The sequence below is a fragment of the Salmo salar genome, chromosome 10, assembly GCF_965601325.2.
Source record: "Salmo salar chromosome 10, fSalSal1, whole genome shotgun sequence".
NCBI lineage: Eukaryota > Metazoa > Chordata > Actinopteri > Salmoniformes > Salmonidae > Salmo > Salmo salar.
The window spans coordinates 44,318,128-44,332,329 of record NC_138300.1 but is presented as its reverse complement, the minus strand read 5'-3'; the positions used below and the strand labels follow the sequence as shown (position 1 = coordinate 44,332,329).

The following is a 14,202-nucleotide window of genomic DNA, read 5'->3' as shown; positions in this document are numbered from 1 at the left end:
TCTCCCCTCCCCCAAAAAATACATTGGCCAATGGCGTTAGAGATTTAGAAATTAAGCCACGCCTAATTTTTTACACTAACCATGTTTCCATCATACCTTTTCATGCGGATGAATTACCTGACATATTAAAAGTAACGACTGGGATGATGGAAACTTTAAGTAACCGGTACACTTTTATAAATGTCGACAATTTGTTCGTTCGACATGGTGCGATCTGTTCGTGTCGGTAAAATTCATTATACGACAAATGGCGGTCGAAACGCCTTTATGTGCAAAGATAATAACCATCATTAAACTTTGAGTCACGCGTTGATATGCTGTGTGGTCCTCCGTCTTCGACTCGTGAAAGCATGCAGATTATTATACTACAGATGAAATGAGTTATGATAATATCGAGGGTCTTATTCTGGTGACAATGATCGATGCTTGGCAGCCGTTTGACAAAATACAAATAGGCCTAATATCGCTCTTATCCATAATATTATCATAATGGAGGTAGTCTGCGAGCTGTTGGCTAGTGCGCACGTGCCAAGACCAGAGTGGACACATTTGCTATATAATGCAAAAGTTTTTGTGACAAAACCATCAATAGAGTTGAAAATGCAATGGACACCTTTTAACTTGTATTTCCATTCGGTACAGGGGAATTTAACAGCAAATGTTATTTTTGTGTGCACTATGTCATCACGCACAGCATTTTATCCGCAAAATCAGTTTGATGGAAACATCTCTGGTGGGGAAATGCGCATATTGTTTTATGCCAATTTTAGAATATTCGCATGAAAATCCGTTTCAAATTGGATGGAAACCTAGCTACTGCATTCATGACCAATTACATTTCCATATACCTCATACATTTCAACATGATACATTGTAAATTGTATTCTACAGTTGCTGTTTTCAAGGTTACTTTGAAACAAAGGTGGCATTAGACTACTACTACTAACAGTAGACTTGGAGGTATGTTGCCTACTCTAGTCGTGTGTTCAGTAGGCTATTTGAGTAAGAAATTCAATCTGATTCAGACGCCTCTGGATTAGGTGAATGGAAGTAATAACATGCAAGACCACTTAATGCATTGCTTTATATCTCAATTCATGTTGTTCAATCTCTTTGATCTATTTATTAAAAAATAAATGCTGGCCCAGGGAAGGGCTCCCTGCTGGCCCACGTGTTACCATAACATACATGGTCGCGGACTTTGGACGTTTCCTCTCCACAAGCAAGGTTTCCATCCAATTGGCGACAGATTTTCATGCGAACATTCTAAAATCCGCACAAAATCAATAGCCTATGCGCATTTTCCCAGTGACGTTTTTTCATCTAATTGATTTTCTAATTGATTTGTTGCAGATTAAAGGATGTGCGTGATGACATAATGCACTTAAAAAATACCTTGTGCGGTTAAATTCCCATGTACCGAATAAAAAATACAAGTTAAATGGGTTTCCATCGCATTTTCAACTCTACTGATGGTTTTCTCCAAAAAATGGTTGCCCTATATAGCGAGTGTGCCCACTCTAGTATCTGCATGTGCGATCTAGGAAACAGGGTGCAGGGGAAATCGCGCTGTTGGCTAGAACGCAGGCGGGCTATAAAGTTACATTGTATCACGTATAGACTATTATGGATAAAAGAGCAAGATTATTTTTATTTGTCAAACGGCAGCCAAGCGTCGATGGTCATGTCACCATAGTAAGACCATCAATATTTATTGGAATTGAGCATCACGCTCATTACTTTGCACTTCAACCATCATGTGAAGTTCATCACTTATTTCATCTGTAGACTACACCCTGACTACACCGCTCGCGTCGCCTGCGCTCGCGTTGCAAAATAAATGTAGGAATCTACGTTTTTCAATTATTGCACCCACACTGCTAGCGCACATCAACCAGCGTCTGTGTTGTCAAGGGCTAAAATAGAAGTCATTCCTATTTCTGACACAGATCATGCTGCAAGTCCTGCCTCTCCCATCTCCTCATTGGTTTATAGAAGCAGGTACCCATGTGCCATCTCCTCATTGGTTATACCCACAAGTGATTGAAAGACGAACTGTTGCCGTTGTAGTGGTTACTATGAAATTTTAGATGTCAATCACCATATAAGTAAAACGTGGGTTGACCGTTTTTATGTGTGGATTAATTGTCTGAGTAGAGGACCTTGTGCATTTCAGGTAAAATAACAACCTAATGTTTATATCCCAGGACAAATTAGCTAGCAACAGCAAGCTAGCTAAATAGGACAAATTAGCTAGCAAGTGCAAGCTAACTAGCTAAATTGCCATAAATGTTTAATGCTTTTCGACCTGTCCCCAAATTAATGTCATTGGTTCAGAGTTTGTTTTGATATTTTAACCTGCGTGTCGTGATCGCGTTTGGTGTAGGGGGACAAAATAAATGTATGCACGATGGCGAACGTGCGCAGCCGGTTTGGGTTCCGTAGCCTAAACTGCATGCTTCCCCGACGAGTCGTATTGGGAGGACCACACATCGCGTGACTCCAAGTTACTTCGATAAGATGATTATTATATAAAGTACCAATCAAAAGTTTGTACCCACCTACTCATTCAATGGTTTTTCTTTATTTTTACTATTTTCTACATTGTAAAATAATAGTGAAGACATCAAAACTATAAAATAACACATGGAATAAGGTAGTAACCAAAAAAGTGTTAAATCAAAATATATTTTAGATTCTTCAAAGTAGCCACCCTTTGCCTTGATGACAGCTTTGCACTCTTGGCATTCTCTCAACCAGCTTCATGAGGTAGTCACCTGGAATGCATTTCAATTAACAGGTGTGCCTTGTTAAAAGTTAATTTGTGGTATTTCTTTCCGTCTTAATGTGTATGCCAATCAGTTGATTTTTGACAAGGTAGTGTTTCTAAATAAATCACTGACAGTGTCACCAGCAAAGCACTCCACACCATCACACCTCCTCCTCTAACCAAAGGTCAATAGGGGGCGCACTAGCACTGCATACCACAGGAGACAGGCCAAAAGCAGGCCAACCCTTACAGAAGTCTGTGTGGCCAACACATGTCCCCTTACCTACATTCACTTTCTCCTCACTTAAAGATCAGACTATACCCTTCCATCATATATATCCTTTTGTATAATACAAGTGCTGAAAATATATAGCCTATACAAGCCAATGCAATGATTCACCTCCAACAATCACTGGACACAATATAAAACACGGCTGTGATACTGTATTTTTTTGGACTGGCTAAAAGTAGGGCAGATTTGATATAAGCCTCATATCCTCTGGGGGGGGGGGGCAGTAGCATTGTCTCTTTTTCAGGCATGAGAACACTTTGTTCACTCAATACCCATGTTCCAGCTCCGCCAGGTACCTCAGACAAAAAACCCTGCTGCACTTATTGCTTTCTCTATTGAACCTCTGCTTCCTTTCTGTAGCAGCTCACTGGAGAGGACTGGCTTTGAGTATATGTGCTGCAGAGGATCACATTACTGTTGTTCTGATGAGGAATTCTGATCTGTTTCTTTGTCTTCATTATTCAGATGCTTCGTACGTCTCCTCAAAACCTCCCAATCGCCAGTATCACCATAGATCAACTTTCTATTATTGATGCTATTGGTGATGAATCATACATGTTTAAAAAAACATCAATAAATATGAGCGTTTCAGTAGATGACTCTAGAGCAGTGGTTATCAATCCTGTTCCCGGGGACCCAAAGAGGTGCACATTGTATTTTGAATAAGTGAGGGGGTGTATGTGCAAAGTGAGTATCACTCCAAATAATAAACAGACACCATTGAACCACGTCGGCCATTTATTCATTGGCAGTTCAATACAAGAAAATGTAAATAATCTATGACAAAATAAACTGTAATGGAGAGGAGAGAGGATTTAGCTAGCAGACAGTGCTTACATCATATGTACATTAGCTTAGCTTCATATCTTTTCACCCAAATTACATCTCTAAGCATTTCTCAGAAGCTTTCCAACATGGAACATTGAGTGTTTTAAAGCTAGAAAAAAAAAACATGTGCATCTCAAATGGCACCCTATTCCCCAGCAGTACACTACATTTCACCAGAGCCCTATGGGCCCTGATCAAAAGTAGTGCACTTTTTATGGAATAAAGGGTGACATTTGAGACGCACACACAGATTTGATAAAAATGTAATAAATGCACTTTAGGGTAGGGCACAACGGTTATGTTACAAATATGCACCAGGTTCCAAAGTTAAGTATTAATAATACACATAGCTAATGACTAAACTCTAGAATATGAATTCCCTTCGGTCTTCCATTGATGAAGTTGAGTGCTCTGTGCTCAGGTTTGGGGGAGGGTGTCATGTTTGGGGAAGGGGTGGGTCACTCCTTCACTATTGTAAAGGTCTCCTTGGTGGTGGTTGGTTTACTCAGGGCCTGAATATCGTCTAGGAGCTCCATGGGGGTCACAATGTGGGACGATCCTGGAGAAAAAAAAAAAGACATGTTTGTTAAATAACTAAATAAAAGGACGCACAGATGAAGAACATTCTGTAGTGTTAGTTTGCCTGACACTCAAGACCAGGGACGCAACTTTGGTTTTAGAAAAAAAAAAAATATATATATATATATATATATGTTTTTTTATCCAGTCGGATAAACACTCCAAAACAGCCTACCCGACCGCTCGGAGGCGACCGCATGGTCCTAAAGCACACAGTTGCCCCGTTTTGTATCACATTCCAATTATAAAACTGGGTGAGACAAATGCAATTTCAAAATGTGGCCCCCGTCCCCAGTGAAAGATGTACCCCTGCTCAAGACTGAACCATAGTGTACAGCATTTATTTTTCCATTCATCACCTCCTGTTTTTGTACTACTATTTATGTACAGCAGGGGGTGTCAAGCAATAGTCCAGTTACTGGGCTGTAGTTAAGGACAATGAGAATGGTTGGTTGGTTGGTTGAATCTACAAAAGTCTTCAATTCTTTGTGTCCTCTCTCCTTGCATTGGAGAAGATCACATTGGAGGCGATGAGAGAGGATGCAACTAACAAGAGATTGAGATTCACCCACGCTGCCCTGCAGCACAGCACGTAGAGTTGCTGCTGTTACACACCTATGATGACCTCACAGGACTTGACGGACTGTGTGACCTGGTAGGCACTGCGCATCTCTGAGTAGCTAATCCCTCCGATGACGAAGATGATGAGCCTGGAGCCACTCCTCCGCTCATCCTGAGAACTGGCCTTGTGTTTCTGACGGGCACTGGGAGAGGAGAGAAGGATGGATGCTGTGTGTCAGTGTGAGTCAGATTGGAATTCACTCGGAGAGCCTTCATTAATAATAGTTACATTATCATATTTTTTCCATTACTTAATCAGATCTGTATTTGTAAGTGTTGTAATTTATAACAGAACCATATCCTAGACCTAGACTATAAAGAAATCATCTTTTGTAACTGACACGCAGTAACGATTTTACCCAGTCATTGTGACATCCAGTCATAACACACCCCAGGGATGGGAGAAGCCTCTGAATGGAGTTAGGTGTGAGTGCCAACGCTCCTTATGTAACAGCCATAACCCCTTTCCTCAACCCCAATCCATCCTTTGGGTTACAATTAGTCTATGAATGTCAATCATGTGCACTTTTTTGTTACCACCCTTTACCAAAAGCAAATATCACCAACTACAGTTGTGTGATAATTAAAGAATGTTGAATCTTACCTGACAGCCCCAGAGCCATTCCAGGCTGCTGGGCACTCTGACTGGTGTGGCCATTCCTTGGTTTCCAGCTTGTTCTCCACAGCATCCTGGAACACCACACAAAAAGTATTCTTACACTATAACTCATTCAGTCATCATGATGGTGGGGAGGCAGTCACTGGACAATGGGCCCAGGACATTTGGTCACTTATTGTAGGTCCAAGGCTGGTTGTGTTGCTTAGCTTTAGTTCATAATAGTTATACTTAGGCTGGTATCAGCCATTAGGAGAATTGATCCTGAATCAGTTGTATTGTTATGGGTCACGCTTGTAGAGCCTCGATCCACTGTGACCCAGAAAGGGACTGTGTACTGAGCGACGATTGACATATCATAGGTCTCCCCCTCCCCTCACCCATCCCCTTCCTAATCCCACCACGCTCCTGTGACCCTAAAACCACCCCCAAAACCTTTAACCCCACGGTTCCCTACATCCAAAACAGACTGCATTGACTCACCTCACCCATTCTTAACATTCAGGGAATTTCTGTCACCCAGAACACCACAACAACTGCTGATCAAGGGTCTGGTCCACCCTGTCCATGTAATCTACATCTAAAGGCAAAACTAACCTAGATCAGCACTCCTACTTTGTGAATATGAGCCCTGATTCCCATCCCTTCCTGTGACTCCCTCCCCCCGTGACCCCCTCCCTTCCTCCCCCCGTGACCCCCTCCCTTCCTCCCCCCGTGACCCCCTCCCTTCCTCCCCCCGTGACTCCCTCCCTTCCTCCCCCCGTGACTCCCTCCCTTCCTTCCTCCCCCCGTGACTCCCTCCCTTCCTTCCTCCCCCGTGACTCCCTCCCTTCCTTCCTCCCCCGTGACTCCCTCCCTTCCTTCCTCCCCCTGTGACTCCCTCCCTCCCCCTGCCCCCGAGAAAAGCTAAGTGACACAGTTTTGTTCTGTGAGATAAGGAAACGGTTTATCATTGTTATCATTAACACTGACCTCCATCACGTCTTTGATGACAGGTGTCCATCGGGACAGGCTGTATGTCTCCTCCTGAGTGCGGTCCCTTCGAGATGACCTACGCATTGGGAAGAAGCTTGGCTGGGTGGAGGGAGAGAGTGAGAAAGAGGAACATAACAATAAATAAAAGCCCTGTTTAAAGGTAAGAAGATACAAAATGAGAATTGAAAGAAAGTACACAACCACATAAAACTAGTGAAGTGCCACACTACTATACAATACACACTGATAGTACTATAGAATCCACCTGGGCTATGAGCCAGCTAAGATCTAGCAGACTATGTACAGTATGCCCTATAAGTCTCACTTACCAAAGATATGATGGGGACTCCCAGTTCTCTCCAGTTGAGAATGAACTCTCGATCCTCCTCGATCTTAACGTGCTGGATGAGTTTGTTCAGGTTTTCCTCTGTTGTTCCTGTTCAGAACCAAAAATAAAATGTTTTTAAAAAGAGTATTTGACTCAAGTTAAAATTAAAAGAGATTCTATTGAAAGAATATTCCTATAGCTGAAGCTCCAACGGTACCTTAGTTAAGGGGCAAATAAGGAATTAATGACTTTCCATTTTCAAACCGTAGACTCATTACATTTTCAATGTAATAGATGCCATATAAAAGCGACTAAATGATCACATGTAAATATAAAGACAGACTGTGAAGGCGGAGGGTAAGTCAGAGCAGCAGACCCACCGTTGAGGCTGAAGATGTAGAGGAGAACAGCTCTGATCTTATCGTAGGTACCATGGGGGTGCAGCAGGACAGGGAGCAGTGTCCTCATGGGGTCCTTCACCTTCACACCCTCCACATCAGACCCTACTGCCAGGTCCTATAGAACAGCGAAGACATAACGTCACTCAGAAAGCACAAGGTCACACAGAAGGGACATGTACAGTACAACAGTAGCATTTTGGCCATACATATGAGACAGCATAAAACATACTTGCTCAGCTTTGCAGAGTTTCTCCACGTTCTTCTGGAAGTGGTTCATACAGTCTTCAGTCAAATTCAGATGGACCGTTTTCTGTGGTTGACATTGAAACATGGCTGATGTTTTTTATTCTAAAAATCACATGGCAGTATAAGTGAACAGCTTTAATTTCCATATAAACCCAGTCACATAATAGGGGAATGATCAGTTTTTCCACAGTATCCTTTCCAGAGACCAGGCGAAGAAAGCACTACATGACACTGGGCCTCGAAGGCATCACAAACCCAACCCCATCAGACCAATCAGAAGGAGCTAACCAGAGCAGAACAATCAGAATGAGCCAACCAGAGCGGACCAGATCACCTGGCGCTACGTACCTGAGCAATCTGCTTGCGGAAGTGGGGCATCTTCTTCATAAGCTGGGATAAACCGCTTATTGTGATCTAGAAAATATTTAAAATATTGATGAGAAGAAAATAATGATGGGAACTCAAGGGAGGGAGAGGACAAAACCAGATACAGAAAATCTTTCTAGTTTCAAGTAGAACAGAGGTGGAGGGAGAAGCTAAAATGGCCACCTACCTTTCCATCGGGCTGTTTTTTGTTGGCAGAAATTTCTTTCACCAGTTTAGGTATTTGTCTAGAATATAAAGCACATAGTTAACAAATTATCTTCAGTATAACTATTTCAGAGGTTTAAAAAATTAAAATGGATACTTACTCTGACACCTCAGCAATGTGCATGTGTCTGAGTCTGGCCCACAGCTGGTCATCCTCATTCAGCAGGGCTTCCTTCTCAGAACCATCTTTAGACTTGTATCTGGACAGAGAAACAAGTGAACGAACAACGTTTGTCTTACGTCATCATGGCGGTGGATTATATGTATGTCTATGTTTACAGTATACAGCACATAGAAAAGTACATAGCCAGCCAAAAGAGACATTACTTTGTGTCTACTGTATAAATGTCTTAGGAGCAGCTACTGTGCAGCTATCCTCTAAATGAATACAGAAAGTCTGCCATATTTCTTTTGACCCATTCAGACATTCCAGAACAAGTGAGAACAAGAAAACAGAACACAAGGCAGGGGTTCAAGGAAGAGTAGACCACGGTCGCTAAGGGAGAGTGGACTACAGGAAGACTAATGGTCGCTAAGGGAGAGTGGACTACAGGAAGACTAATGGTCGCTAAGGGAGAGTGGACTACAGGAAGACTAATGGTCGCTAAGGGAGAGTGGACTACAGGAAGACTAATGGTCGCTAAGGGAGAGTGGACCACAGGAAGACTAATGGTCGCTAAGGGAGAGTGGACCACAGGACCAATAATATTTTTTTTCATAATAATAAATATATTCCATTCAACAGACACTTTAATCCAAAGCGATTTAGAGTCATGCGTGCATCCATTTTATATATGGGGAGCCATGGGAGTCCAACCTGGGGAGCCCTGGAGTCCAACCCACAACTCTGGCAGTGCAAGTGCCATGCTCTACCTGAGCCATACAGGGCTAATGGTCGCCAAGACATCAGCTAATGGGGATCTGAATAAAAAAAATTGTACTGGGACTGAGCTGGGTTCTCACTTGTAGGTGTCGTTCTTGATTGGGACAAGGTCGTAGGCCATGGCCTGATAGGTCAGCTCATGTAGGATGGGGGTCACAGGGTCAAAGCCCCTCTCTATGATTAACAGCTGGGCCTGGGTCTTTCCCTGAGGGGAAAACACAACACACACAGAAAGAGGTGTCAATTCATTTGTAGTGTTGTACTATTACAGTATGTGGCTGGCCTCACAAACACAAATTACCATGCTAACCTTCCAACTAAATACTTCAAAACAACGTCTAGGGCAATACCATCATAGTCTTTATGTAGCCTATTGGCTGGTGTCCGTCATCTCTAGCTATTTCCATAACATATTTTCTAACGCTCTCGGTTAAGTCCTTATTTATTGTGTCAACTCCCTGCTGACAACAGGCAAGGTGTCCGCCTCACCTTTTTCTTGCCATTGTCATCCATATCGTAGTGCTTAGTCAGTTTGTAATCCACCAGTGCTGCTAGCTGTTTGGCGTTATCCAGAGTGGTGTTCTCCAACATGGTCTCCCTGACAAAACACATGGTTATGCACGAGTTATATACTTTATGACCGTCATAGATGGTGACAAACATTTTTTGTTTGATTCTGATACAATTGTTTCTGATACACCTTACAAAAAAATTCTTACTAACAGAACAGCAGGGTCAAATATATATAAATACAAATAAACAAGGCAACATTAAACATGTTACCCCCCCACAAATGATTGGCCAATTGAGATATCGCATGACTAACACATTTCAGTTAATCATTATAGCTCCCACCTCAGGCCAATCAGTGTAATTTTGTAAATGCTGGATCTCTATGGCAAGACGCATCATTCACCCAAGTTTGGTCCAAATCGGCCCAGTGCTGTCTGAGATGTCGTGTGTGACTAACATGCAAACAAACGCAAGGAGGCAGATCCACAGTCCCCTCCTCGATTTAATCGTGGATGACAAAGTGTATGATGATTATTCATTCAAATGTTGTGGGTCAGTGACTGACTCTTTCCTATGAGTAAACAATCAAGGTGTGGCCACAGAACACTTTAGACGTTTATAGTAAAAAGATTATATCCGAGAGTTATATAATGCAATTCCTTTCGGTCTTTGTAATACATATTCCCATAAAGAATCAGAAGCTCAGAATGTGCTTGGGGGCTGAGGAGGAGGAGTTGTGTCAGGAGTGGTGTAAACTGAGAAAGCAGAAGCTCTTATCTCCTCTCCCTGACTCACTTCTTGTATCTGACCCCTGGGTTCTCGTCCAGCGTGGCACAGAGAGTGACGATCTGGGCTGCCAGAGTCTCCAATGTGTTCACTTTGTCCTGACTACAGTGAGGGCTGTAGATACTGCGGAAGGCCCCAGGGTTATCACAAGTGAACACCTGAAACATAAAGGATTGCTATACACCGATCATGTGTAATGCAGCTTTATCTACATATTGTGATCAGATTTTCCAACAAGAAAATTCTCAATTTGGACCAACATTTTGAGTAGCAATGATTCTTTGTAAATTAACTTTGTATTGTGGTGATTTGTTTCTACTCGGATTAACTTAATAATAGGAATATTATGATGTTACACACGGATGAGAGGAGCATCCAGAAATGTAATTGTGTGTGCCATTTATGAACGCCAAGATTTTTTGACTGAGTTCATTGTGTTCAGTTTCACTCTCAAATACTAGGTGCCAATAACACACAATAACTGACTAAATCTTCCCATAGTCCTCCATTCTTAACTGATAAACATCTAACTGTCTCACCCAATAAAACAGGAATTTGGAATATAATGAAACCTACAAGTGTTAGACAATTCAGATTTTCCGTAAGAGAATCATAGCATTGACAGATTGCGTCAGCGTATTACATCATAAAAGTTAAAGCAATGCCCATGCAGGGTTTTGTAATCCCTTTCTCCCCCCACCGAAGTCCAGCACCAGAAGACACTCACAGACCAACAACCATGAATAATCTAACCAACATGGTAGAAGTGATTTTGTAAGAGTCAGTGTCAGGAATAAAACCAGATAATTATAGAAAGCCTGAGAAGAACAACCACTTACCTGTGACTCCTGGGGCAAGAAGGAAATGTTTAATTCCTTACAGACACGTATATACTTTCCACAGTACAGTTTCATTTTGTTGAACAACTCATCCGAACAATCTGGAGAGGGGGAAAAAATTAAGTACCAGAATTTACAACCAACTCATGAAATTGGTCTACCCTTTTCTAATGATTTGCATCAAGACTAAATTCTCCTTTCTACAGTATATACTTACAGTCAGTGAAATAAACGTATGCTGCTTTGTACTTGGGTTTCAACTTGAAGTCACCAATGAAGGCATCCACACACTAAGCACAGTATGGAAATATTTCCAATTACAAATACACATTCCCAGCACTGTCAAACCTAGTACACATGAATAACAGTTGTATTGTTTTGTTTGTAATGATGATCAATGTAGACATTTCAATATTGAAGTGGGGTATGGTGTACAGATATCTAATGTCAAACCTTTGCTGTCGGGGTCATGAAGTAGATAGCCTTCATTTCTAGTACAGGCTCTCTGCTTTTGTAGAGGTCCTCCACAACTAAGAGAAAATTCAGTTTCATTTCAGGTCATGGTGCAGATATCAATAATACCACTTTTAACTGTTTTAAAGGTCCTGTTTTAATCTCAAAATGAAATAATTTCTGGGTAACAATGAAGTACCTTACTGTGATTGTTTTCAATTAAAATGGTCAAAAGGACACAAAAATAGCTTCTTAGCCAAGGGCAATCTCTCTTACACTAAAAGGGCATTAATTTTCACAATTTTACAGTATTATTAAAAAATGAGTGGAAATACGTTTTTGACTGAACTGGGCCTTTAAAACATATTCAAAGTAGCCTTGGGCTATTTGTACATAAGCAGTTCTACGCTAACGATATGTTAGTCATTCTTATGCTGTGGTGGGGACACATTCTTATATTCATCTTACACATAAACCAAACACAGCCTTACAGGGATCTAATATTTTCTATACCCCCACTCCATGAAACAGAAGCGTCACTTTAATGTGCAAAAACTTCCACCACTTGCAATGTAGTTCTCCAATTACAACCAAAGTAACATTTATGGTTTGAAATCCTAGTTACAATCCCTAATGACCGGAGACAAGGCCAAGCAGTAGACATCTATGGAAATTATCATTTCAATTAGTGCGACATACTGGTAATTCCCTCCTGCATCAAGTCGGACATTTTGCAGCATGACGATAGAAGCTTGGTGGTGAAGTGGTCCAATATCAATATCTGAGAAAGAAAAGATGTTATGACCTTGATATGAAGACACCTTTTGATTCAGTCAGTGTTGTACGTGGCACATGAGACAAGAGAGATGTACGTGGCACATGAGACAAGAGAGATGTAAGTCATCAGCATAGCACTGCTGCTTGAGAATGTATTGTATCAAAACAATGACTGGATAGTATGCTGTCGGGAATACAGAACTTAACCCATTACATGGGCTTTATGTAACGTGATGAAATGCAGTCAATGTCTGCAATAAACAGATCCAGTCCTCCTACCTTCCATATTTCTGACTTCTTGCAATCCTCGATGATCGTTTCCTTTATTCCTAGTTGAAAGAAGAATGGCAATTCGCAAATACTGTACTGTTATAGTTGACAGCCCCTAGGCTACATTATTATAGACTGTGTGAAAGCTGCCCGCTCCCACAAATGATCTAACCGGCAAAACAATTAGATATCTTATTTCTCTTATCTAAAGCCAACCCACACAGACATTTTATTTTCATATTTGTTGACAGTGCACTGACCAATGGTGATGTGTATACAATGACCTAGCCGTCTGCCCAGAACAGCTGCGGCTACTAACTAGCTAGGTATAGCTTGGTAGAGTTAGCTAACGTTAGCAAGTTAGCTATCTGGCTAACATGGCTAGCTAACGAACCAAATTGGATGGGGTTCCCCATTGCTATTCATGTGCAAACAAGTTATATGGTATAACTAAGAATTGCAGTTGTAATCACCAAGTAGATTAACACTCAAAATTGAACACACTAAAGTTCATCACGGAACTCTTTGGCCACGGACACATAGCTAGTTTGCAAACTTCCGTATCAGAAGTTATGGCTAGTTGACGTTCCATTGTCACAAGTCAGAGGAGCACAACACAACTTTGCAAAAGTTCAACTGAATAACATAATTTAAGTAGCTATTAGTTCGAAATAAGCCCGATACTTTCAGTAGCTAAACGTTGCCATCTTCAGTTTCACTTACTTTGCCAAACTACTCTTTTTAACCCGTGCTCTGAAACAGTTGCCATCTTGTTTCTTTTTTCCAATTACCACTGGCGCTTGCCCTGTCCCGTACTTTGTGCGTCATCGGTGTCGACAACTGCGCGCGAGTAGTCTGCTGTAGTCCGAATTATGAGAAATTGTAGTTTTCTGTGTTCAGAATAGTGAACGTAGCAGTGGCATAAATTACTTAAGTAAAAACACTATCAAGTACTACTTAAGTCGTTTTTGGGGGTATCTGTACTTTACTTTACTATTTATATTTTTGACAACTTTTACTTTTACTTCACTACATTTGTAAATAATTTACTTTTTACTCCATACATTTTCCCTGACACCCAAAAGTACCTGTTACATTTTGAATGCTTAGCAGGCCAGGAAAAGGGTCCAACTCACACGTTTATCAAGGCAACATCCCTGGTCATCCCTACTGCCCCTGATCTGGTGGACTCGTTTGTAAATTATGTGTGCTGGAATGTGCCCCTGGCTTTCTGTAAATAAAAAAAAGCAATAATATGGCGGCATCTGGTTTGCTTAATATAAGGAATTTTAAATGATTTGTACTTTTACTTTTGATACTTAAGTATATTTTAGTAATTACATTTACTTTTGATGCTTAAATATATTTAAAACCAAATACTTTTGGACTTTTACTGAAGTAGTATTTTACTGGGTGACTTTCACTTTTACTTGA

The 14,202-nt window shown here is 41.2% G+C and overlaps 1 protein-coding gene across 1 annotated transcript; it reads right to left on the bottom strand.

Moving 5' to 3' along the window:
• Nucleotides 1-3,782: 3,782 nt before the first annotated feature.
• LOC100380697 (syntaxin-binding protein 3) lies at nucleotides 3,783-13,600 on the bottom strand. The gene is made up of 19 exons (XM_014123351.3): nucleotides 13,492-13,600; nucleotides 12,778-12,827; nucleotides 12,421-12,502; nucleotides 11,722-11,798; nucleotides 11,486-11,558; nucleotides 11,269-11,369; nucleotides 10,439-10,587; nucleotides 9,620-9,728; nucleotides 9,211-9,335; nucleotides 8,349-8,447; nucleotides 8,210-8,267; nucleotides 8,005-8,070; nucleotides 7,640-7,720; nucleotides 7,390-7,525; nucleotides 7,011-7,117; nucleotides 6,679-6,780; nucleotides 5,695-5,780; nucleotides 5,085-5,233; nucleotides 3,783-4,449 (listed from the first exon to the last, which is right to left on the bottom strand). The coding sequence occupies exons 1-19, from the start codon at nucleotides 13,535-13,537 to the stop codon at nucleotides 4,349-4,351; spliced, it is 1,797 nt and encodes a 598-aa protein (XP_013978826.1). The 5' UTR covers nucleotides 13,538-13,600; the 3' UTR covers nucleotides 3,783-4,348.
• Between the last annotated feature and the right edge of the window lie 602 nt (nucleotides 13,601-14,202).